Below are 25,313 nucleotides of genomic sequence, written 5' to 3' on the forward strand. Positions count from 1 at the left end.
CCAGCGGCGCCGCGAGGGTACGCGGCGCGCCCGCCCCGGGCCCGCCGGCCATGGAGCCGCCGCCGGCCGTGGAGCCACTGCCGGCCGCCGCTCGCCAGGTACCGGGCGGACACTGGGGGCAGGCCAGGTGTGGGACTGTGCGCGGTCCAGCGAGCCCGCCGGCACCCGCCGGACTTCGCTCTGCGGCTCGTGGGGCGGGGATGGGTGTGAGGAGCACCGCGGCCCGTTGCGGCGGCTCAGGACGACCGGCCACTGGAACGTCCCCGCTCCGCCGTCGAGCGGGCGGCAGCGATGGCTTTTTCATCTCTGTTCAGTTGCCCCCGAATTCGTAGGAGGAAGAAAGAGTCCTAGGTTCCACGCCGGGGGAGAAACGCGGTGTCGGAGACCTCACCTTGTGAGGCAGGGGAAGGGCGGCTGCTCGGCACGGCTGAAATTCGGTGTCGCGTGAGCACCGAGCGGGAGCGCCCCATCTCCTGAGCCGTGCCCCAGCATCCTGCCCTGCCCGCTGCTGTCGCTGCCCTAGCGGGTGGCCTTGGCCAGCCCACGGCTCGCAGGGGCCCCAAGAGAGCCCCCTGCGAGAGGCAGACGCCTCGCACCCATGTCTCCCGCGTTGTGCAGCTCTCTGGCCCGGCTCCCAGCTGGCATCCCTCCCTGTCTGCGAGCCAGGGACACCCTCGGGAGCGCTGCTCTTCACACAGGAGCCGTTTCACCTCTGTCACAACTTTTTGTTGCCTTTTCTTTTTGCCCATTGAAATATGTCCCTTCCAGCTGGGGAAAGGGACAGGGGCTTAGCAGCGCACATTGTGTTAATTTCTTGTAACAACTGAAGAGAGGGAGCTGGACTGTTCTATTCAGTGTAATTTCACCTGTAAGCAGAGAGCATTAGAATTTCAGGAGAGAATGACTGTGATGCTTCTGTTGCTGAAATCGGTAGTGAAATAAAAATGTAGCACAAGTCTAGATAAGAAGCAGCTGAGGGAGAATGTTACTTCTGAAACTATGTGATATGAGGAAGATAGGAAATAGTGGTTAGTTTTTCTGTGATGATGCAAAAGACTTGGGGACACCCAAGTGAAAATACTTAATGGTAGATTCAGAACAAATTAAATTACCTGTCTCTTTCTAGGATGCATAATTAAAACGTGGCACTCGCTACTGCATGATATTACAGATGCTAAAACCTATGCAGTTTCTAAAAAAGGAAAAATCAAGCAGCTGTCCATTTAGAAGTGTGATGCACCAAGAACACAACCACTTTGGGAAGTCCAAAATACACAAACTGAGGAAAGCTGGGAGAAGAAAGTTTGCTAACTAGCTATTTTCTATGGTCTTATGCTTTTCCCTAGGCACCTTTCATGGTCATCACTCAGAAATGGGATACCACGCTACCCTGGGCTTTGATCTGAGACAGTATTATGTTAGTGCTGCTTAAGGATTAAAGGTTCCACTTAAATGTGTAGCCCTACTAGAGGCAGGAAATCTTATGCTTGTCAGTTTATGTGTCTATCTACAGATGACTTCAATTTTTTTAGTAATTTAATTTTTTTCCCAGAACTATTAGAGGCAAGCATTTGAGTTTGTAGAACCTGCTATATGTGTTAGATAGGCTTCTGCGTCCATGAAATAGTGGTGTTACCTTCATACTTAGTACACAGAACATAGGCAAGCGTTTTATTCACTAAATGCTTGTTCCTCTCTTGAAATTTCACAACTTTAGGTAAAATATGATCTTTCTGATGAATAATTCTGAAATGTTCTCTGGCAACACGGTGGTGATATAATGAGAGGATTACTGCATATTTATTAAAGAGCTCTTTTATGAAGATACAAACATGAATTTTTGAGGCTGCTGGCTACATGTTGTGCTCTGAACTTTGGTTCTTTCCCACAGAAACTTTCTGGGACCAGCTGATTTTATGGTGTCATTAACTATTCATAATTAACTAAGCCATTGAATGGCATAGAAATATTTAAAATACTGGATAAAACCTTGGATTAGAGTATGTTAAGATGTTGGCATGCTTTACTAGTAAGTCTTGAAATTAATTTCATTTCCCCGATTCAGGAACTTCTTTTACTGACCAATTGTATTAGCCAAAATATTTTCAAAAATACTTGATTCACATTTCTGCCTTTGAAACATGACTAAGAATGTCTTTGTTTAGCAGCCTACCTCTGAGTTTATATATATTTCTCTCCTTCCACTTACTATTTTTCAGAGAATTACAGAAGATTATGGGTCAGACTTATACAGGAATTAGCTGCTTAATACCCCTTTGATTTCTCACTGAAAAAAATGGGATTTACTTATCAAAATACCTCTACAAATCTCAATCTATGACAATTTAAAAAAATCTTTAATAGACTATGTGAAAAATACTTGTTCTCACTTATTTTTCTCATGTATAATGTTTTCCTTGTCTTCCTGAAATAGGTAGAAACAGATGACCAAATAGCCCTCCTTAGTAAGCCCAGGAATAAAGGAGGAAACAGTGATCTGGCATCAGCTGGATTTAACATTATTAATTCAATCATAGGATCAGGCATTATAGGTAAATCTCTTTTCTTTACTGTCCTGTATTCAGCCTTGTTTATTCATGCATGACTATCCAGTTTGGACAATAACACTGATTCCTTACTTTCTGCTGTTGTTTTTAAAGATTTTTCTCTGTATTTATTTGCTTACTTTGCAAAAATGTTGAGGTGTCAATTGAGACCACACCTTAGTGATAAATACCCCAGAGTCTCTTGGCCATAATGGTCAGACAGGTTGGGCAGGTGCTGCCTGATCTTCATACTTAAGCAACACTTTGTCCACTGAAAATTATATTTTGGAGATAATTCAGCATGCTGGTCCAGTTTGGGAGACTACTAGCATTCTTTAAAATCTGAGTTTTTCTTTATTTTGATTCTCACAAATAAATATTTGGAAAGAGTCTTCTAGAATCTCTCCTTTTCTGCTTTGCAGGATTGCCATATTCGATGAAGGAAGCTGGTTTTCCTCTAGGAATACTGCTTTTGTTTGTGGTTGCCTTAATCACAGGTACTCTAAAGGCAGTTTCTGTTGTAAAGATAAAATCAGTCATGCAATATTTTAGCTTATCTTGAGCTTAATGATACCTTAAACAAGTATATCTATGACAGTAAAAATGACTAATTTTTTCCTTACCTCACTAATCTCTTCCGCAGATTAGTAAAAGTAGAGAATTACACTGTACAACATATGAAGTTGCTTTTTGACTGCATTTATTTTCATGAAGCCTTAGTTTCCTAGTCCAGGTTACATTTGAAAGAGTGTTCTTATTTTTGCCCTCATAATCACCTGTTTGAGTCCACTGTTAAGACTGGACTAATTAAGAGACTGAATCCTGAGAGGGTTTTATATGACTTTTAAAAATAAACCACAAAATGAAAACCTTTGATTGTACTATGATTTTAAGTGTTTTTTTCCAATATGAGCCTACAGCTCCTGGATTTAGTGGATTGAGAGATTTTGTGAGATTTCTCATTCCTGCTCTTCCTAGTGCCACTGCTTTTCTTCTTGGAACCTTTTTTTTTGTTGTTGTTAGAGGAGTGAAAGAAGGTGAAAAGTAATCAACCACAAGTTGGCTCATGTCGTCTTTAACAATAATTTTATGTTTTAACAGATTATTCCATTATATTACTGATCAAAGGAGGAAATCTGTCCAGTACCAAAACCTATCAAGAGCTGGTCAAAAATACCTATGGTCTTGTAGGTTATCTAATCCTTTCAGTTCTCCAGTTTTTATATCCATTTATTGGTAAGATCACATAAAATATAAATGTTTAAGTTTTATAAGTAACAAGCTTTTTCACATTACTGCATCATTTCACTGATTGAATATTAAGAACTATATAAAGAATGTACTGCATATACTTCTTTGCTATTTAAAAAAAATTAAATTTATTTTGTGGGTTCTGAAGAATGAGGAGTAATTCAATGAATTGAAGGATCAGAATAATAGAATTGAACTGAAATGTAATAGCAGAGAAATTCAGGATTGCATATATGAAAATTCATGACCAAAGTAGCTAGAAAAATAGCAAAGGAGATTCTGTTCTAGATTGAGCAGCAGAGCACAAAGTTGATGTGTCTGAAAGAAAAGGAAAATATGAATTTAGGAGTATACTGAATTAGTATATTTTCAGAGATGCGATGTTACTGTAATTGGAGAAGCCACTGTTTAGGTCTTGCTCTTCAAAAGCATTAGTTCAGCTTCATACCCAACGAAGAACTGGGAAATTAGGCACTCGAGACCCCTTGGAAGAAGAAATAGTAAATGAAGCAAAAGGTATAATCTGGGCAGGAATTTATTAGACCAGAAATTTGAAATAAAGTTCTGTTCTGAATCTGTCTCCAGCTGTAGCAACATAATTAAATCAAATCTTAAATAGTCTTGATATTTTCACACATGGGGCTGCAAGATGAGATGACTTGAGATATCAAGAGTCTGGACTTGTGATCATGAAGTCACAGATCCTGTTTGGGTCTGGCTACAGATACCTGAGATTTTTAAGGGTGGCAAGTTGCTGTTAGTGTAGGCAACAGTGTTAGACATTTAATTGTACTCCTTTGTAAATCAAGTACTCCCTTAATAATACAGAAAAAGAATTGTAAAGGTCTTAGTCCTCACCATAGAGCAATGGTTATGCTATTGTATGTGTTTGCATTAATTTAGGTAAGTAGAGTTTATGACTTATAATTTTACAACACTGAATATTTATGTATGGTTAAGGTCAATACCTAAATATGTGCTGTCTAAATGCTAAAGATTTTGATAAATATAATTTGTGTATTCATACACATGTGCACAAAACAACGAGCTTTTAGTGTAGAGTTAGATGAGAATGAAATAGGAGTGTTAAGGCCTCAGAACTTATTAATGAGAGGGAGAAATCGAAGTCCATATCTCATCTCCTAATTGATTTTCTCCTTCTTTCTTCTGCTTTAAAGAGTTTGCTAGCTTTTTGCATGAGCTAGAATGTCTGTTGCATTTAATTGCAGAACTGATTATTAGCCTTACACAGGAAATTTACTAAATAGAAACAAGCATTTGAAAGTAAACTGACAAAGAATTGCTATCTGAAACAAACAGTTTTAGAAAGCCTTTTTTATCCTCTTCTGAAGTAAGTTTATATGGCCACTCAGCACAATGGTCTTGCTTATCAGGCTGCGTTAATTCTTAGGTGGTACCTGTTTAAGAAAAAGCAAAAAAGGAAGTGTTAAAGAATTATTTTTTTTAAACCTGAAACTTTCAAATTGTTGCTGCTAGCCAGAGTTTATCTTAGAGGGATAGTGGCATGTAATCCTGAGGTCTACAAAATGTGTGTATTCCGTGTTAGTCAAATATTGTGCATATGACTTGTACTAACAAAAAACTTATTTTCTTTAAGCTATGATCAGTTACAACATAATAACAGGAGACACTTTAACTAAAGTTTTTCAGAGAATTCCTGGAGGTAAGATGCATTTAAAAATTTTAAGGGTGGGGGATTATGGATTGGATAGAAGCGTAGCATAAGTACTTTGCAATTACCTGTAATATAGCTTCTAAAGTACTCTTGAGTTTAGTTCAAATTAAGGACTTGAAGCATATGTCTATGAGTGGGGTTTTTTGAGTTTGTTTTTTTTTCTTTAATAAGCCTTTCCCAAATAAAAACTATGAATCCTAGTCCTTGGCTATCAGTGGACTCAGTGTCAGTGAAGAGACCAGATGCTTCAGTGAAATACTAAGCAAATAGAAGTGAGTCCTCCACAGTTGGGTATTTACAAGATTATTGGGTTTTGTATTTTTTAAAATAATAATAATGATGATGATAATAATAATAATAATAATTAGTGAAACTGTACTTCGTCTAGTGAATAATTCTGGATAGGTTGCAAATAATATAATGAATGTAATGCTTTTTAAATCATGCCCCCTTGTTTCTCTTCCTGTGCTCTAAGTTTTCACAGCAGCATCAGTAGAGCAATTCATGTATGTGTTTGATATCTACTTTAGCACAAAAGCAGCTAAATTAAAACATTCTTCACTGGGAGATTAAACTGAGAGAAAACATGCCTGTAATGAAGTGGAAATATAAATTTGTATGAACTGTTTCATTTCCAGAGGAGAGCTGTAATTTTCAGCATGTGAAACCTGAAAGGTGGATGCAGTTTTGTCACACTGTGTTGTTCTGTGAATAGCTGATCAAATTGATAGTGACAGTGAATATCTAATACTTTATATATAATATTACTTCTGTAAAAGGGGGTATCCCCAGCATGGCAAATCTGATTACCTATGCGGTGGAATACCTGCTTGGAAAGAGGTGGGAAAGCTTTATAATCTCCCAAAGAGGGAACAGAACACTGAGTTTTCCATGTCAATTGCAAGTCACTTTCCAGCCATAATTTTTCATCAAGTGTTCATTCAAGCCAATGATTTATGGTGGCCTCACTGTAACTTGGAGATGTTTTATTTTTGGTTGTCATTGGCTTGAAAAAGCCCACCAGTTGTGCAACAAGTCCCACTGATTGCATAGAATATTATAAGAGCATTGTTGCCCTCACATGGTAATCTACTTGGCAAGTGGAAGCCAGCTGATAGTAGGAAAGGAGGTGACCAAAAGAAACCTCAAAATTAACTTATTTTAGGCCATTTCTTAGAGAACAATGCTATCCTGAACAGCACAGTAATTGATGTCAACCCAGAGTATCAAAAAATACTCAAGACTAAATGGCAGAAAGAAGAATTTTTTACTTTCAGTCTCCCAGCATTGGCCCAGACATAACGAAAGACATTAATACCAATCTATATGTAGGAATCCAGACTTTGCAATTTTGGTTTAATATATCCCATATGTTATGCATTTGTTTTGAATTTGCAGAATTCTTGTGTGTCATGCTCTGCATGGCTTTCTCAGTCTTAGTTAATGCCTAGTTCTCAGTGTTACTTAGCCTGAGTAAAGGGAATAAAAGCTTGATCACCAACAGTTTGTTACTTCTAACCTTTCAAATGTAGCTAATATTTTCCTCATGTTTGTCTCTTAAAGAAATAAATTCTTTTCTTTTTTGCTTTAGTTGGGGTGGATAACGTGCTTACCGACCGTCACTTCATAATTCTTCTTACCACCATCATCTTTACCTTACCTATATCTTTATATCGAGACATAGCAAAATTGGGAAAGGTAAATCATAACAGCAGTTGATTTTTGGTTTATTGTTCTGTATGCTATTGAAAATAAATGCCAGTCATAACTTTGTGTAAATAATTAACAAATGCATTATGCTGCTGAAAGGACCACCTTTCAGCAGCTTGCTGACTGAAGTCATGTTTTTACCTTTACAGGTATCTCTTCTTTCTCTGGTTCTAACCATTGTCATCCTGGTTGTTGTGATGGTGAGAGCAGTAACCTTCAGTCCACAAGTGTGAGTATTCTTACACTTGCCACAAAGTGAATTTTGTTCCTATAGAATCTGTTATTTCCCTGTTGCATTTACCTGCATAGTTGTGGAACATGCCTGCTTTTGAAAAATCTCTATCAACAGTAATATAATGAACAGCTAAATATACTTCATCCTTTGTAATCTTTTCTTCTATTGGGTATAAGCAAATTTAAAGAAAATCTCAAAACCCCTAGAGATAAAAGGGGAATTATGGATGCCTAATAGCAGGGGGGTCCTGAATTTCCTGAATTGGCATGTGAGATTGTTGGTCGTTTGAGGTTTTTTTTTATTTTTTTGTTATTATCAGACTGCCTATATTTACAATCATTAAAATAGCTACTATCTTAGGAATATTTCTTTTTCTGATAAGATAAATATAATAATTTCATAATAAAAATAAAATACAAATACTGTGAATTTTTTTAAAACACAATAATAAAATCTTTATTTTGTCATTTGAGAAAACTGTATGATACCAAAAACTCTTACTCATGCATACTCTGAAAATAATATTTAACATTGGACATTGGAGTGTTCTAGACAATTTAGTTCACATAAGTATGTGTTGTGACAATATTTTTATTATTACATTGCAAAAAAGTGCTACTAATCTATTATTTTTCCTTAAAGGCTTAGAAGGGCTGTCTTTCTTCTCATCCTTTAAATGTACAGATTTATTAGTAAAGATGAAAAATTCTACTTCTGAAGGTGCTTTTTTATTTATTGGAACAGATTTATATGGTATTTCTTATGTTTCCCTCAGTAGATTCCACCAGGATTGTTTCAGCATGTTAGGCACAATTGTTCAGTTGTATTACTGCTGTGATACATGGGTTAATTGCAGGGTATTCAGGTTTAACGGTAGAAGATGCCTAGAATAGCAATTTCTTAAGTTGTACCAGATGATGTTGTCTGTCATCCACAAAATCTCTCTCTCAGAACAGTGTGGAACTTCCCTCCCCACCATATTTCTGGAGCAGCATGTTTTTCACACTGTGTGTCAAAGGGGTTTTTAAAAGGTTAATCTCAAAACTCCCTGTTAAAAAAGGAAGAAGCTATATATAATAGTTACTGATAACCTTGTTACTATGGTAACATTTCTTCTCCACAGTTGTGATGCACTGAAAAATATGGAATGTATGGTTTTATTTTTTCTTACAATACATGCTGTTTGGTTTTGAGTGATTCTTGAAGTTTTACTTCTTAATTCTTTAGAGACTTCCATTTCTGCCTTTACACTTTTTGTTTTCAGAAATGCATCTACCAAGTTGATAAACAGTTGGCAATTTTTTTTCCTCACCAACATTCTGTTAATGTCTATTTTTACTATCTTTGCTATTTTTATTTTACAGTTAGACAGAGTTTTAACAATTAAGGTATATGTCTATCTTCTATTTTGTTGTATTGTGGTATGGATTTATTTTTGCAATGAAAAGAAAGAATACTGCTATATTTTAGTATGGGTCTCATCAAGTGAAACAAGTGAATTAACACTTTTACTTTGAATTCTTATTAAAATACAATGGAAGTCCGAGTTCACAATGAGATTTTTAAAAATCATTATTGCAAGAGCACAATCCTTGTATCTATCACATAGGAAAAAAATTTGTACAATCCCGTATAAAGGCTCAATGGGGACAAGAATATTTAATCCCTAGAATTGTTATATGGCAGAACTGATTATGTGCCTGCCATTGATGACAGGTTATTGCCAAGAACAAACTAGACAATTCCATGGTTTCCCATTCCAGTCCTTAACTGGCCTTTTCTTATGAATTCTTCCTGTGTATGACTACATTTCATATTGGTTGCTTCTTGGCCTAACCACAGTGGATATGAACAGCAAACTATTTATGCTTTTTCAAGTGCTTGAAAAACATCTCTAAAAAAGCTGTAATTTGACCCCCTTTGGGATCCTTTCTATGGACTAAATAGGCACAGTTCCTTTAGGGTTTCTCTTTTTGTCATTTTCCTGTGCTCCTAATCATGCTCAATGGCTGCCTCAAGTCTTCTGCAAGTTAAAGTAGAATCACAGTGCCCCACCTGCCAGGGATATTCCCTCTGAGGAGCAAAGAAGATGATGTATCTTAAATGCAGAGTGTTGTAAGGTCCTGTTCAAGTGTGTCCCTTGGGGATTGCCTTGCCTCTGTTTATGTAACCTAGTTTGATGTTAGCCTTTTTGGAAGATAGCATGATATCATGAATGTCCCTTGAGTTTGCAGTCTAGTGGAACTACCAAGCACGAGATACTCTGCAGAACTGTTTGCCAGTGATTTTTCCTTTTCTCATGAAGTTTGGGAATTTTTTTGTTTGTTTGTTCTCTCTGTCTTGTTCTTGTGAAGTCTTTTTATCCTCTGCATAACTGTAGAATTTGTCATTTCAGAATTGAATGCTGCTTTATCAGATGATTTCTCCACTTACCAGCTTCTTTATGATTTTTCATTTTTCATCCTGTTCTCTAGCATGATTGTGTTAATTGCACATTTCATGCTTTTCATTAAGGACACTTTTTGCTTTTTGTTCCATCATTCAAGTTGTTGCCGAATACATTCAAAAGTACTGGACTCAGATCAGGTTCCACTGGAATCCCATTTGGATATCTTCCTGCTTTAATAATTACTTTCTGAGCAGTAATCAGTTTTCATTTACTTTTAGATTTTTCAAGGTGAATACTTCTTCCCTTTGAGAGGTACAAGATCATTATGTGGAAATGATAAAACAGTTTTTGCTTAGCTGCAATCCATGCTCTAGTTGAAAATTTAATCTTACTTGGACAACAAAGCAATTAAGGATATTTTCTGCAGTAACCTGAAACTTTCTGCAATGTTTTAGACCATCAGAGAAACAAAGAGGTTATTACTATTTTAAACATGAATTACAAGGTTTTGAATGTTGCTTGTTTTTTTGTTTGTTTTTGTCTTTATTTGATTTGAGTGTGAGGCTGGTTGTCCAAGGACATTTTAGGAATGTTACTGTCACATTCTCATGAAGAAAAACAAAATGTTATTTCAGATGAAGGATTACTTGGTTTAATTTATTTCCTCTTATGACAAATATAAAACTGAGGTACTTCTTTTTTTTCAGTTTTGCTTTTGATAACCACCGTCCATATGATTATTGTTAACTGAATGACACAATAAGCCTGCAGATAGAATACAGTGTTCTGGATTGTTAAGAGTTCATTGTCAGTATTTTAAGATGTTGGATGAAATTACATTTTGACCTGATCTCTATAGCCATTTGCTTACCCATGGCTGGGTATTTATGTACTGTGATCAGAAAAAATAGGTAGGAGTTAACTGAAACTGTCAAGTGCAGCATGTTAATACTGCATGAAATAACTTCATGCTTCTAGCCTGAAACTAACATTCCTTGCTGTAAAAAGAAATATGTAGCTTATAAAGAGGGATCATTTTAATTTAATTTGGTGTTCTGTAGCAAGAATGTTATGATGTCAGTGTCTCCATAATACATAAATGTCTATGAAAAACTTCAAGAGCATCTGCTACACATAAAAAGGATGTGAGAATTACTCAATTGGCAGCTGATTCTAAGGGTAAACACCAAGGGCTCAGGAAAAAAACTTGAAAGTAAAAAGCTGATTCTTTCCTTTAGATAAAAAAATCCACTAGTAAGCAACGGTAATCTTTAATGTGTGATAAAATTAAAAAAACCCAGCTCAGCTACTTTTGTATTTACAGAACTGTTAAGTAATTCATTAAGGAAGAAAGAAGAGTAGACATAGCTGTATCTAAGTTTGGCTGACATAATAGCTTTGCCTTGTCTGTGTTCTTTCACAAGATGACTTTGATTAATATGAAATCCAAGGCTAATGTGAGCTGTACTCATTTTCTTTCCATTATATTGATTAAAGTTATATTCAGCATCTATGAACTTTTCAGTATCTTTAAACTTCTAAAGTTCAAAAATACCTAGAAAGCTATTTTACCTTAGAATAGAATTAAATTGAAATGTTACAATTAATTTCCTAAATGTTTAAATCATTGAATTAAACCTGAATTAATCTATGATATGATTCTGGGTTACATTGTTAACTGTTGGTTTGTACCTAAACTTGGCAGTTTGACACTGATCTTCAGTCCAAAACAATGGAAGTCTTTTGCTCATTCCAACTTGTAGCTCCCCTGTTACATGACTGTTCCTATCTAGAAATCACCTTACTTTTTTCAGGTCAGTGTTGCATACCACAAGCTGGTTGAGATCGGGGTATTTCTTTCTCTTGCCTTCATCAAAGATGTTTTGCTTCTCATGCACTCTTATACTGCAGCATTTCTATATAAGTGACAGAAAATACTTTTGTGTAGCATTGCTCTTAAAATGGGGACAGTTATGCTGCAGGTGTTTTACAATAAGTAAAAAAGAGGCCATCTTAGACTGCCAAACAAATTTGCCCAACTTTTACTCATGATCTGGATGCTTACCCTGTTAGGATGTCTTATCCTTTGCCTGGTTCATTTGTTCTTCTCAATTTTCCTGTTCTTGTGTAGATAAACATGAATATTTTCAAAACTCTTTAGAACTCAGTAATATGTTTATTATGGTATATTTTCACTTACATATATTGAAGACTCAGTACAGTCTTATTTTCTTACCTTCTAGGTCTTCTTCATTGCTAGGCCTCACTACCTTCAGTCTGCCTTGGTTTTGTCCTAGTTTCAGCTAAGATTTTTTCCCTGCATGGGAACTCCCTTAGGCTGTCTTTTTTCTCAATCTTTTACTATTTTTATTCCAAGAACTACATGTAAATTATATCTCAGGTTTTACTTTATGTTTCAGCTTCTGCTATATATGATAGACAGTACAGCTGTCAGCAAGTGCATTTAGTTCAAAAATGTGTTTCTTCTCTTACCTTTCATTGTTGCATCTAACTAATACTACTTCAGTGTGAAAAAAACTTCCTGTTCATGCAGGCATAGCCTATGCTTTTGTACACTGAGTGAGAAGCAGAGAGCTAGCTGATTTTTTCACTCACAGATTTTCACAGCTAATACTATTCTTGTATAAGTAGCAGTTAAAATCTTTCCCTAATAACTCCTAACAAGAATGTAGGTCAGAACAAAAGTCCTCTCTAAAAAAATCATCTTGAACAGTAGCAGCAGGATTGAAAAACCACAAGCAGTTATCCTGTATTCTTGTGTTATTATTTCAGTGTGTGCATGCATCTGCCTACAGAGATGCATATATTAAATCAATTTGTGTGTGTTTACTTTGACAGATGATGTTTCCATTAGCTGCCCTTTGGCTTGTGAGTGATTTTCTGTGATTGTTCACTATGTGGCTCTTCTGTAACTAACACCTACTGTTTTCTGGCACAGTTTTCTCCTTCTGAGAAGTTTTTCTATGAAGTTGTATTTTATATAGACACTTTCATGTCACCTGCACCCTTTCCCAGGAGCTTTCATATGTCTGTGTGTTCTGCAGACTGAACTTGGAAGTAATTTCCTGTTGATGTGATCACAGGTCTAGAACTGTTGGCTCTCAGTTCCAAACACTCAGAAATGAAATTTCTGGCTGTGTGTTTTCATTGCATGAGGTCCCTCTATTCCCACAATATGAAAATGTTTTTCAAAGCACATGCAGCAATATATAAATTACTGAAGAAAACACCACATCTGTACCAGAATACATTGTAGGACATTACAAGCTGCTGGTAGGCTTCAAATCAGGGATCTGAAATTCTTCCTCTGTTCTGTGACTAGAATGGAAGGAATTTATCTTCTTAGGCTCTTAAATAAGCAGGATTTTGTTCTTTTGGGTTTTCCCCCTAATAATACTCCTAATCTGATTTGTCATTCATCGGTAAAGCAAAACAATATCTTAGTCTTTTGCATATTGCTAGTGCATAAGCTAGCGCTGTGCAAGGGGAAAATCAGCTCCTGTGATTTGTCTTTACTTAATTGGCCACTTTATTAAAAATGTTTCAAGTGAAATTCATATGCTTTCTGAATTCCCTTTTAAAATCTGTATTTGTAGGAGCTTGTAATATAGCTATAACATTGCATGTACCGTTTTTACAGAAATTAAATGTTTCAGGGAAAACCATTCTTTATTTCTTTGCATTTAAAATATTTTTGTTTCTAAGATATTAGATGATCTAACTTTATTATTAATAGGAAAGAGCCAAAGAAAACTTCTGCTGTCAAATGAAAATATAAAACTAATTTTCATTTTGTATGTTTATTATCAAAGCTGACCTCTAGTGGTTACAGAATGGAACAAATGCAGTGTTAGCTTCCTTTATATTTTTTTTATTTTGAAATATTATTGCAATTTTTCCAATCAGATATGAATGTTTTCCTTAAAAACATTGCATTCAAAATGATTAATATTAATTTTCCAGACACATCTCTAGGTGTAGTGATTTGAAATCAGTGGTGCTGTAATTTTAAGGGAGCTTTTATAAGGAACAAGAGCAGCTATAGAGGGTCAGAACTCCTATTTCTCAAGACAAATACCAGATAGTTCTATTTCATCCATATACTTTACATCTGCTTGCTGAGTCTGAGAGTTTTTTAGGAGGGCCATATTCAGCTGCCAAAGGCTCGAAGCAGTATGTTACAGCAGTTCAAGACAATATACTGTACTTGAGGACAAAAAAGGGAGCATGATTTTATGTTCAGGTTCTGTTAATTTCAAAGTTAAGCTTCACAACCACAGCTTAAGAGCTGAAAAGCTCCTCTTAAGTCTGAACTGAATGTGCGTTAGGTACTTTAAATCTGGGTTTTATTAATATGAAAAAGGAAGGACTGACTATTTGAACTCAAGAAATAGTAAGATATGAGTTCTGAAAGAGGAAACTGCAACCTTTTTTTACTTTTTTTTTACTATTTTATTTTAATGTGTTTATTTTTAGGGGCTGGAGGTGTAATTTAAACATTTGACAGCAATGAAACCTGGTATGGCATATGCCACTGCAGCTCTCAAAACCAGCGAGAGGGAGAGATTACCAAAGAGAGGGAGAGATAAAGCTGCCATTGTTACCTTCACAGAAGTGGCCTGAGTGCCATACTGCTTCCTAGGGCAGTAGGAAAAGAGCATCTTAAGGTCTCAGGTGGCAGCAGCTTTCCCTCTAAATAAAAACAGAGCAATCAAGGTTAGCAGTAGCCAACTTTTTAAGAGCAAGATTCTCTGGATTATTTTTTATTGTCTGTGCTTTAATATTACAAATTCAATAATTAACTAGCTTGTGAATTTCATTTGATCTTTTTAGCCAAATTTATGTCTGGAAAATGATGTTTTGTGTCCTTCCCTGATTTTTCATTTTGGCTCTTTATTCCAAGGTGAAGTTCATGCAGTAAATGGTTTTTAACAAAGTTTGCTGATGGTCCTTCTCTAAGCATTGCAATTACCACAGGTCCAAATCTGTGAGCGTATCTTAGAGGAGGAGGTGTGGGGAGTATTAGATTCTTGCCTTACTGTAAAAGTCTCCATGTACTCTCTTACAATTTCTTTTATGTTTTGGGAAGTAGTGGAATCTCTTTAGTATGAGGAACAGTTGGAAGAGGTGTAAAGAAGGCAAACTCCCTCACTTGATTTGTAGCCTAGTAAAATGGTATCTCTAGACTGCATTGATTGCATGTTTAAATTCAAAGGTAGAAATTGCCTCTAAGTAGTCAGAGGACATTTTCAGTTGAGATAACCTTAGTCAGAATCATTTACAGCTTTTACCTTCCATCTTGCTATTTCTTGGTATATGCTGACTTGAAGAGTTTATTTACAGAACTGAAACAGGCTGACATTTTTGACGGTAGACACTGGTTACAGAAATACCTGAATCAAAACAAGGGAGATGAGAAAGGTATCTTGTTAATAAACACTGGGCCTATGTCAGAGAGCAATAACTGATATTTGAAAAGAGGGTAACCTATTTAAATGTCTGTTTTAGACCCAAATCAGAAAATGCATGGATATTTGCAAAACCAAATGCAGTACAAGCCGTTGGGGTGATGTCATTTGGTAAGTGTTTTTTGCCATTTGGGTTTTTTTTTTAATAATCAATTGTAAGAAACTATATTATTTTGAAACTAGAACTATTTAATATTTTGAAACTAGAACTATTTAATATTTTGAAACTAGAATTTTTTTAATATTCATGTTAAACTGGTGTTAAAAACAAAAAATAAATTGTGTGAATGATTCATATGGATGTCATTGTTATTGTGTAAGACGTTAACCTCCTCCAGTGTCATTTGGCCCTGGAGACTTGCCACTGTAGCAGAGACAGTGTGCATGTGGGGGCAGCTCACCTGTGCAGGTCATCCTAAAGCCCCTGCATCAGTGGGTTTGTCTGACTGATAAACTGAGGGGGCTGGGATCATTCTGCATTCCCTTGGGTAACCTCTAACAGAAAAGTCCTCATTCTGAAATCTGTTCCTGCCTGCAGGAGCTGCTATATTATTTCTTGTTAGCATTGTGATAATCTGAGGCCTCCCAATGATTGCTGCTGCCTAAAAAGGATGCCATATGAAGTCTGAAAGTAGCAAATGGCTCTGTAGATTTAAAAAAAAAAAACCAAAAAACTTCTCAAATCTGCTGCTGGGTTCTTAAGTAAAGGGAGGAGGAAATAGCTGTGGAATGGAGATGTGGAGGGTGGGAAATGGCATAGCATTTAAGGATAATGTAATCAGAATCATCTGAGGATTAATATAAACCTTCATCAAATCAACTAAGCAAGCAAAGGTTCAAGCCATTTATCTTTTCCACTCATTGCAAGATGAATGTTTGTATTTAATAATGAGTGGATTCAAACTGTGCAGTGTCTCTATGCATTTATGCATGAATTCATACATTTGCTTTAACTGTCATGTGTGTTTCAGCATTCATCTGCCACCATAACAGCTTTTTAATATATGGGTCTCTGGAAGAACCCACATTAAAGAATTGGTCTCAAGTCACACATATGTCTGTGGCCCTTGCTCTTGTCATCAGTGTAGCATTTGCTGCCAGTGGATATATGACTTTTACAGGATACACAGAAGGTAAACTGCTTGATCCCTCAGTTTTGGTGCTTGCTATAATCCTTACGTTTCTGCCTTCCTGTCTGATTTTTTTCCGTAAACATCTTGGTGACTGTAAAAATGCAAATATCATAGTATATTTGGGCAGAAATAGGACATTCCTCACAGTTACCCAACAACCAAAATGTGATCCAGAAATGTCAGCTACATGCTAATAGCTGTCAGATTCTTAAGCATAAGCCTCACCAGTGGAAGTCCCATTTGAATACTTCCATCACTGAAACACTTTGAGGACTACACAGCTATGATTTATCCACATGGTCCAACAGCAGAGAGCAGTAAGAACAAAAATTTCCTACAGGGTATCTGGTATATATCTGTGTATATTTTCTTACATTTTTTCTTGTCTGTACTAATACAGCATCCTAGAGTTAGAGATACTTCCTATCTTTGCAACAGCTGTTCTGGTGTTGCTAATCCTACTGTTCCATATGAATACACATAAATATATATAACCAATGTTGCATCATGCTATTTAACATCATTTTGCTGAAGTGAAAAAGGAATGTTCATAAGAACAAGGTATAAATTGGTTTCAGTGCATTACTTTCTTCAGAGAAAATACACATTTCATTATCAAGCATATTTTCTCTTGCTTAATAGTGACATTCCGGATTGTAGGAGGAGGCTTCCAGGCTTTTTCCTTTTCTGATGAGCAGCAGCATTTAGTTGAGAACAAAGAAATTGTAGGATGGGGGCTCCTGGTTTATGTGTCCTTTTTTCCTGCCTCCAGTGCTTACTCCTGCAGAGTAAGTCACTGTCCCAGATGTACTGTAGGTAGACCGAATGCAGGCTGGCTGAGAACTTTCAGGTACAGAAAGCTCTGCTTGAAGCTCCTCCTCAGCTTATGACTCTTGTGTTAGCATGTTCCATCTCACCTTTGTCTTCCCTGCCAAAATCTTTTGGCTGTTTAAAGTACACCTTATTGCTTCTTCAGTGCCATTGTGATTCCTAAAGAGGTAAATCATGAGACACTATTGTAACCACATAAAAGAGAACTGATAGATCATCTGGTCACTGTCTTGTACTGTCTCTTGTGCTTCAGAGATCATTATTACAGATTCATGGTAAAAAACAAGCAAGTTGATTTGAATTTTATAGTGATGCTTTCATTTTTAGATATAAGATGATTTGCTAGGTAATAATCCATATGTATATAATGGGCCTTTGAGGTCAGGATACTTAACCTTCTTTTCTAGAGCTTATTAGCTGTGATTAGATACTGTCAGGGAAATGCAGTTCTCCACAGGTAATTCACCTTTTTAATGTAATTTTTGGTCTAGGAGTTTTTAGGGAAAATTTTATTTTCTACACATGAGCTTTCTTTCTGAATCTGTCACATATTTATTTAATCAAACACTGGCATCTCATACAAAATCTATATTAGAGAAGATAACAGATGACAAACTCTGATATGTATATTTTAAAAGATTTTTTGAAGATAAATGCTGCTTGAGGTAAAACACTGCTTAACCAGCAGAATAAGCTGAAGGTTGTTCCTGGACATAACTTGTGACTGTAACTAGTTTTTAGTTACATGTCAGAAGAGGGAATCAGAAAATCTCAATTACTCCAGTAACCTGACTTCAAGTTGCAAATACAGGTAAATTATGTGAGGTTCAAGCTAATTGGTGTTTTGCTATGCCTCAGGAGATATATTTGAAAACTACTGTAGAGATGACAACCTTGCTACCTTTGGAAGGTTTTGTTATGGAGTTACTGTAATTCTGACCTTCCCCCTTGAATGTTTTGTGACCAGAGAGGTAAGAATTTATTACATTTTCCCTTTAACACTGTTGTTATATATTAGTAATATTGTCACATTCTTAATACATATTGTAGGTGAACTCTATGGTTGATCTGTGATAAATACCAGCATATTTTATCCTGCAATGTGCAGTCAGTATGGTGGACTGGTTGTACTGTTTAAACACTGGCCATATAATGTTGTTTTATATTTATTATAATATTAGTCAACATTATATTAATAATTACTTAATAATATCAGGACTGCTTAAAATTTCAAGTTTGACATAAATGACACTGTTGTTATTGTGTTGAGAATAGCCAAAAATACAGACTTTTCAATCTTAATAGTTTTTCTTTTTAGAAGTATATCCATCTAGGATATTCATCCATTTAATGAATAATTGTAAGTGGATTTATTCTGTAATGGGCAAATGGGAAAAGAGTAAATTTTGAAATCCTGCAGGTATAACTAAGTCAATTTGGCAAGTGTTCTGAAATATTAGTAATGATTGTTATGAGTAATTTTTGGAAGCAAATGAAGATATTTTCTTGAGGCAAGGTAAGTAAAATTCAGCCAGTACATTCTCACCCATTCCTTTAGTTTTCTAAGGTTAGAAGGTTTGGAGTAAGTTTTTTGATAACATAGGGAGAAAAATAAAGGTTTAAAATTGTGTTTCTGTTTCAGGTGATTGCCAATGTGTTTTTCCATGGGAACCTCTCAACAGTTTTCCATATTGTTGTGACAGTAGTTATCATTGCTGTGGCGACTGGTGTATCATTAATGTATGATTGCCTTGGAATAGTTTTAGAGCTGAATGTAAGTGAACCTGTCTACTCTTCTATTTAATACATCACTTATTAATAAATAAGAACTTTTTTAAATCCACAGCTCTACTGAAAATCTTACGTAATTTGACATAGTCAGTAGTAATGTTAGAAGAAGGAATTACTGCTTCAAACACAGATAACTAAGGGTGAAAGGAAGTTCAAGAAGTAAAATTCATATGGTTGGGGGAGGGTTTTGGAACAGTTTTGTAGATAAGGCAAGTGGCTATGACCTACAAAATGTGTTAAGCCGCAGCAGAAATCACTGAAATACTCATCCAAAGTGTCTAGTGGTACTGAATTTAGCATTTCTTTCTTCAGTCCCTGCTTCTGATTAAGTTGGCAAATTACTTAGCACTGGGGCAGATTCTAGGGACTGCCTTGTGCCACAGGGGCAAAAACCAGAGGGAGGTAGAAAGAAAAAACCAGTAGTAGCTGATTCCACAGATATTACAGTAGTGACCACAGAGATGGTCACTAGAAATATACAATCAAAAGCAAGCAAAAAAGCAAGCATTCCATCAATGCAGTGGTTTTTTTTTTTTCTTAAGCAGTTAGTCAGTAGTCAAGCTGATGGCTTTATTCAGTCTCAAAGAGAAGATAGTCAGGCATCTGCATGGGTAGGTCCTATCTTGTGGGGGTTTTTTGCTTTTCCTTTTTAAGAGAGAATTTGACAATACAGCTGTAGGTATTTATTGGATGTAATAATTATGCTCAGAAAGATTGTTCAGTCTTGATACCTAGCAGTAGAGAAAACTGAATAGACAGAGTATTTACATGTGAGAGAAAGGGGATCTATCTTTTCAGCTGGCTTTCTGTCCTGCAGAAGAGCTGTCTTTCGGCTGTTCACCACAGATGGCATTTGATACTATTTCTCTGACCCTGGTTACTCTTTCCCTGCTTTCTGGTTTTAGAACAAAACAGAAGCTATTGTGTTTGCCTGGTGGTAATTCCCCAGGGAAACTATTGGGTCATATGGGAGTTAAAGGATTTTCTTTGTTATTCTTTTACTGGGATGCTGGGTTGTGTTACTTCAGAGACCTAAAGCTTAATTTTCATGGAGGAGAAACTTTGTGCTTGTTCCTATTTCTGATGTCTGTACTGATGACTGTTAACAAGTTCTACCATACAAATATTGGAAATTTTGTACAAATGATGATGTAAAGTTATTACTTTGGCTGGATTACCATCTGGCCATAATTAAATTGAAACATAGTGTTTGTTAAGTATGTAACTAAATAAACATTCAAAATTTCTACATAAAATTGCTCCCTTTTGGCATGTAACAAATATGCTAATCTGCAGTGGCTTTACTATAAAAAGAATTTTTGAAAGTGCTTTTTGTTTGTCCCTTCTAAGAGAGCATTTAAAGAGGAGCTGAATTTTTAGTGAGAAGAAGGGTTCTACTCTGTCAAAAGGAGCTTTACTTTCATAGGGAAGTCAACCTAAATCAGATTATAAATGTCAAAACTGCTCAGAATTCTTTGAACTGCTACATGATGCTTCCACTTTTCAAAAAATTTTATTCCTTTTAAGGGCAGTGTTATATTAGAACTCCTCCATGGAATTATCTTAAATATTTTAATTCAGTTCAAGTATTGAAGAATTATGTTTAGACTTTATCTCTTAAGCTGAGAAACTTTGGGAAATAAGATTAAATGCTTCTTGCAATGTTAAAATATTATTCTCTATCAGCAAAGCAAAAGCATTTAAATAAATCTTAATTATTAGAAATAGTTTAACAGATATTTTTGCATATTTTTGGGACCTTTTTCTTGGAAGAAAAAGGTTTTCCATATAGCAACACAGGAAAAGGACTTTACCACTGTTTTTACTGTTGTATCAGTCTAATCACAACTGTTAAAAAATTTAGGTTTTTGTTCTTCACATCTAAATAAACATGCTTATGAGTTTTTTTCTATTGCTCTTTCCCCCATACAGGGAGTTTTGAGTGCTACCCCACTTGTTTTTATCATCCCATCAGCGTGTTACCTAAGGCTGTCCAAGGAGCGCTGGAACCATCCAGATAACCTCATATCCTGCCTGATTCTTGTTCTTGGTGTGCTAGTGATGGCAGTTGGGTTTGTCATGACTGTCTTGTATCCCCAGGAATGTAGCCATGGAAAAGAAATGTTCTACTGCTCCCCTAGTAATGCTTCTTTACACAACAGCACACTTCCACCGTAGGTATTTACTTACATACTTGATTTTATGCTGCCATCCTTTTTCAGGTGAGACTTCAGTTTTAACTGTTGAAACACAAAATCTCAGAGGTGCCTTTCAGTAGACATTACTTGAATAACTTGGAAGCCTACCAAAAAGATTGCATTTTTTAACCTTAGTCTGCAATGCTGTTTAAAAGCGATAAATTAAATGTTTTGCAATGTAAACCTTTCCCATGTTTCCTTGATTTAAATTAGTTTTTAATAATTTTATAATATTTCATGTGTATTTATTAGCACACTATAGTATGGGGGTTTTTTGAAGTCCTGAGAAAAAGTATTTTTGGATCTCTGTGTACTACAATTCTGCTCTTAAATTAATAGACCCTTATTAATTCTGTCTTTGATTTTGCAGTGACTGTCCTTTAGAGCTGAAAGGACAGTCTTCCCTTTTACTGGATCTTGAGTCAAAAGAAATTATTTGTTCTGACTAAACTGTAATGGATACAATTTAATTGTAACTGTTACAATATGTGGTCTCGTAATTAAAAGATACTGCACAAATAAATCCACAAGAGTGGATTTCAAAAGATTGAACTAGGCAGTCTTTGTAAAAATTTCAAGATTGACGAAGAAGGAAATTACATTGCAGCTCAAGTCTTACATTTATAATATTATTCATTATTTCTGAAACTGAATTGAAAGTAATATTCTAAACCTGATTATCATTCTAGTCCTCTGTTGTTTTTTCAGTATATGACTAATGATTTTGACATGATTTGTCAAATTTTGGTGATTTGTTACGTTTTCCAAAATTCATCTAACATAAAGGACTCGTGTATATATACGTATGTGTATAAATATACATATATACATAAGTATATATAAAAATAGACTCGCATGCCTATAGAGTAGGACTAATTTGAGGTTGAGTAATATGAGTATCCTCAGATATCAATGCTATCATTTTGAAAATGTTTTGTTACCAAATCAAAGTGTGTACTTGAGTTAATTGTTGCATTATTGGGATCCTAGTGGTTCCTCATGCCAGCTAGATGTGTAATGCTACTTCATTTTTATGCTGCTTAAGGGGGATCGGTTTTGTCTTCATCTTGCATGACAAAGATATGTCATTCAAGACTTCCAGCTAAACAAATGTGCAAGCAAGGGTCACTAATACTTATGACAATACTTGTGAGAATAACACACTTTTTAAAAGTATTGCTTCCAAAATAAATGCTTTATATATACCGGGGTTTTTTGTTGTTTTGTTGGGATTTTTTTTTAAGTTGTAAAGCAATTAGAGAAAAACGTGAGTATTACTTTTCTCTACAAAGTGTCAACTTTGAGGGTGATAATTTATTTGTTCTCCAGGTACTTGATACTGTTCACCAAGAATATTTCTCACCAGTTTAGATTCAGTAATAGCTGATTTTTTCTTAGCTGTGGGTGAATAGTTACTGAATAGATTCACTTTTTTCTATGCCAAATGGAGTCAAACCCAAATAATATTACTTTGTGACCCCTAAGATCTTTCTGATCAATCATAATTCTTTCATGAGCCTTGTTGTTCTTTTTTTTTTTCTGATTTTTTTTCTTTTAAAATAGGCTACCTTGTTTCAGGTATTAATTATAAACTATCTTTGCTACAGAGTATCATTGGAATAATTTCCATGTCATTCTACTGAGGCTGTGTTGTTATTAAATCATGTTTGCCTGTCCTTTATGAAGGATGAGTCTTTATATGCTTTTCTGCTTTATAAATTAAAATGTAAAGAATTCTTTTTCACTGTTTGTTTTAATTTTTGAAGTGTAAAGTCTGAAGTAGCAATGGTCTGTTAAATGTTTTCATTGTTGCTAAAGCTTCTCTTGCTCTTAGAAGTTTCTTTTGCCAAAACTAATTGAATTAATGTAATCATGTGCTCAGCAGTTTTCATTTGTGAATTTCCCAGGTGATGATGGGGTTCTCCCAGCCATAAATATATTGAAAATGGGAGGTTGTGTGTCAGAGATGCCAGAATTTAAAATTAACTGCTATTTGCCTAAATATATAAAATTATGAAACCCATGATCCCTTCCTTTCCAATATTACATAGTGAAACTTACCTTTATTGAAATGACAAATAGTAGCAATCTGGTAAATTCTTTTTTAGGATGTAGGAGGTCCAAATACAGAAAGATAATACATCATAACAAAAATTTTGATAACCATTGTTTTTTGCAAACACTTAAGACTCCCCAAAATAAAATTGTAAAATCTCTTGGGAACCTCTCAGTGGCCTCAGCATGTGCAGGATCTCAGTACAATCTTAGTGCTTCAAGCAGAGGTGTGCTAGGAGTAGCATTATGCCCAACTCCAAATGCCCCGTGGTGACAGAACTTCAGAATGCATGGAGGGAGAAGAATGTTCCACAAGCACTTACTGGCAGGATTTTCACATCAAAAGCTGGTAGTGTGACTCACTATTTCTCCAAGCTCCTCTCTCCAGCTGAGAAGGCATTTCAGGACACCAGATGTGCAATTACCATTCTCACAGGAGCTAAGCAGACAGTTTATGACTTTCTAGAGCAAAGTGCTTCTTACCAATCACAGAATTCCTAGAGAATTTTCCTTCCTCCTCAAGTTTCTCTCTGGGGGGGGAAGCAAAATGGCTCAAGTTTGCTAAATGGTCATATTTCTGTATATTTTTCACACACAAGATCTTTATATCTCATATAACATACATTCATATTTTCTGCATCTGATAGGGGAAGGATATTTATTTGCTATATACACTGTTTACTATATACACTGTTTAGTATTTGTGACTCAATGGAGGACAAAACTTTAAAAGTAGTGTGAGGATTTATTTGGAACATGTGGTAAAAGGGCGAAAGTAATAAAAGCAGCAGAGTGAACATTGGGAGTGCAAAACATGAGATTGAACAATTCAAACATAATTCACAGAAAAGTTCTAGTTTTAGTAGTTCCGTTGTATGAAGATCTAATTTTTAAGTTCTTGAGTTTTGGATTTATTTTTTTTTTAAGAATTGATGTAAATTCTAAAACATTTAAAATTTTAATTCAGGCTAGTGAAGGAAATAAGTACCAGCTTTCCAGTTTCTGTCATTCAGTGCTCTTGGAGAAGTTGAAATTCAGGTACATGCTTAATACATGACTCAAAACTCTTCATGGATAGAAAGTAAACTATATGGTTATTCCTCTTTCTGCTTATCTTTCTGTTCTCTCCTAACTAAATGTTGATTCTAGGTGCTTCATAAGCAATACCATATGGAAAAGCTCTAGTTGCCATATGGAATTCCAAAATAGCATTCAAGAAAAATTCAGAAAGGTCTGCATTTTCACATGTGATTTCCTAAAAGAGACAGTATCCACTAAACACTGGAAATTCCCAGTAAGATTCATGGACTTACTGTATTAATACAAATACAGAAGTAATGAGCCTAAGACAAAGTTAGAAACAAGTGAAAATTACTATAAGACACTGTAGGAATAAATGACAGATGTCATTCTATAAAACCTGCATTGAGATGGGGTCATGTAAATTATTTTTCAGGGTGCAGCTTATGTCTGCCACAAGCAACACACTTGTCAGACTCTTCAGCAGTGTCCTTTCTCCAGATGGAGGCAGGACATCTGACAGTGGTGATTTGCTGTCTCGCCAAGAGCGCCCGCCTGGGATTGCATGGCGGGGTGTTGTAACCACCTAGTGGGACTTGCGCTTCGAGAGGCAAGGGCTGTCTCATATTTTTCTTTGTATTCACACACTGCTTAGCACAGTGTATGAATACAAAGGGATGACAGGGCCTCCTAGGTGCAATAACACAAGCAGTAGTTATTATACTGTGGTCGTGTTTTGCTGCTTCTCTATCATTCTATCCTGTTGCAGTCATCAGTGGATAACATAAATACATCACTGGGTGAAAGAGGGTCCCTTTGCTGCTATTTTTGGTTATATTTGGGGGAAAAAAGTTTAGAAGATACCTTCTCAATGTTTGGTTCATTGCATTTTGTGGCTCTTCAGGAAAGGACATGCATGTCACATGCCTTATTAGTAGTCAAAGTAGTTAGTAGTTATTCTAGTTTTGG

At 35.8% G+C, this 25,313-nt stretch overlaps 1 protein-coding gene across 3 annotated transcripts; it reads left to right on the forward strand.

Moving 5' to 3' along the window:
- Positions 1-2,440: 2,440 nt before the first annotated feature.
- Positions 2,441-23,203, forward strand: SLC38A11 (solute carrier family 38 member 11). Of its 3 annotated transcripts, XM_058027579.1 has the most exons (11): positions 2,441-2,552; positions 2,969-3,043; positions 3,648-3,782; positions 5,416-5,481; positions 7,085-7,191; positions 7,353-7,432; positions 15,357-15,427; positions 16,288-16,449; positions 18,139-18,251; positions 18,923-19,054; positions 21,004-23,203. In XM_058027579.1, the coding sequence occupies exons 2-11, from the start codon at positions 2,983-2,985 to the stop codon at positions 21,247-21,249; spliced, it is 1,173 nt and encodes a 390-aa protein (XP_057883562.1). In that variant the 5' UTR covers positions 2,441-2,552; positions 2,969-2,982; the 3' UTR covers positions 21,250-23,203. The 3 variants fall into 3 exon arrangements, with proteins under 3 accessions (XP_057883562.1, XP_057883561.1, XP_057883560.1); XM_058027578.1 differs by lacking the exon at positions 16,288-16,449 and having other exon boundaries at positions 21,004-23,201; XM_058027577.1 differs by lacking the exons at positions 3,648-3,782; positions 16,288-16,449 and having other exon boundaries at positions 2,471-2,552; positions 21,004-23,201.
- Positions 23,204-25,313: the final 2,110 nt, after the last annotated feature.

This window comes from Melospiza georgiana, chromosome 7 (assembly GCF_028018845.1).
Source record: "Melospiza georgiana isolate bMelGeo1 chromosome 7, bMelGeo1.pri, whole genome shotgun sequence".
Lineage (NCBI taxonomy): Eukaryota > Metazoa > Chordata > Aves > Passeriformes > Passerellidae > Melospiza > Melospiza georgiana.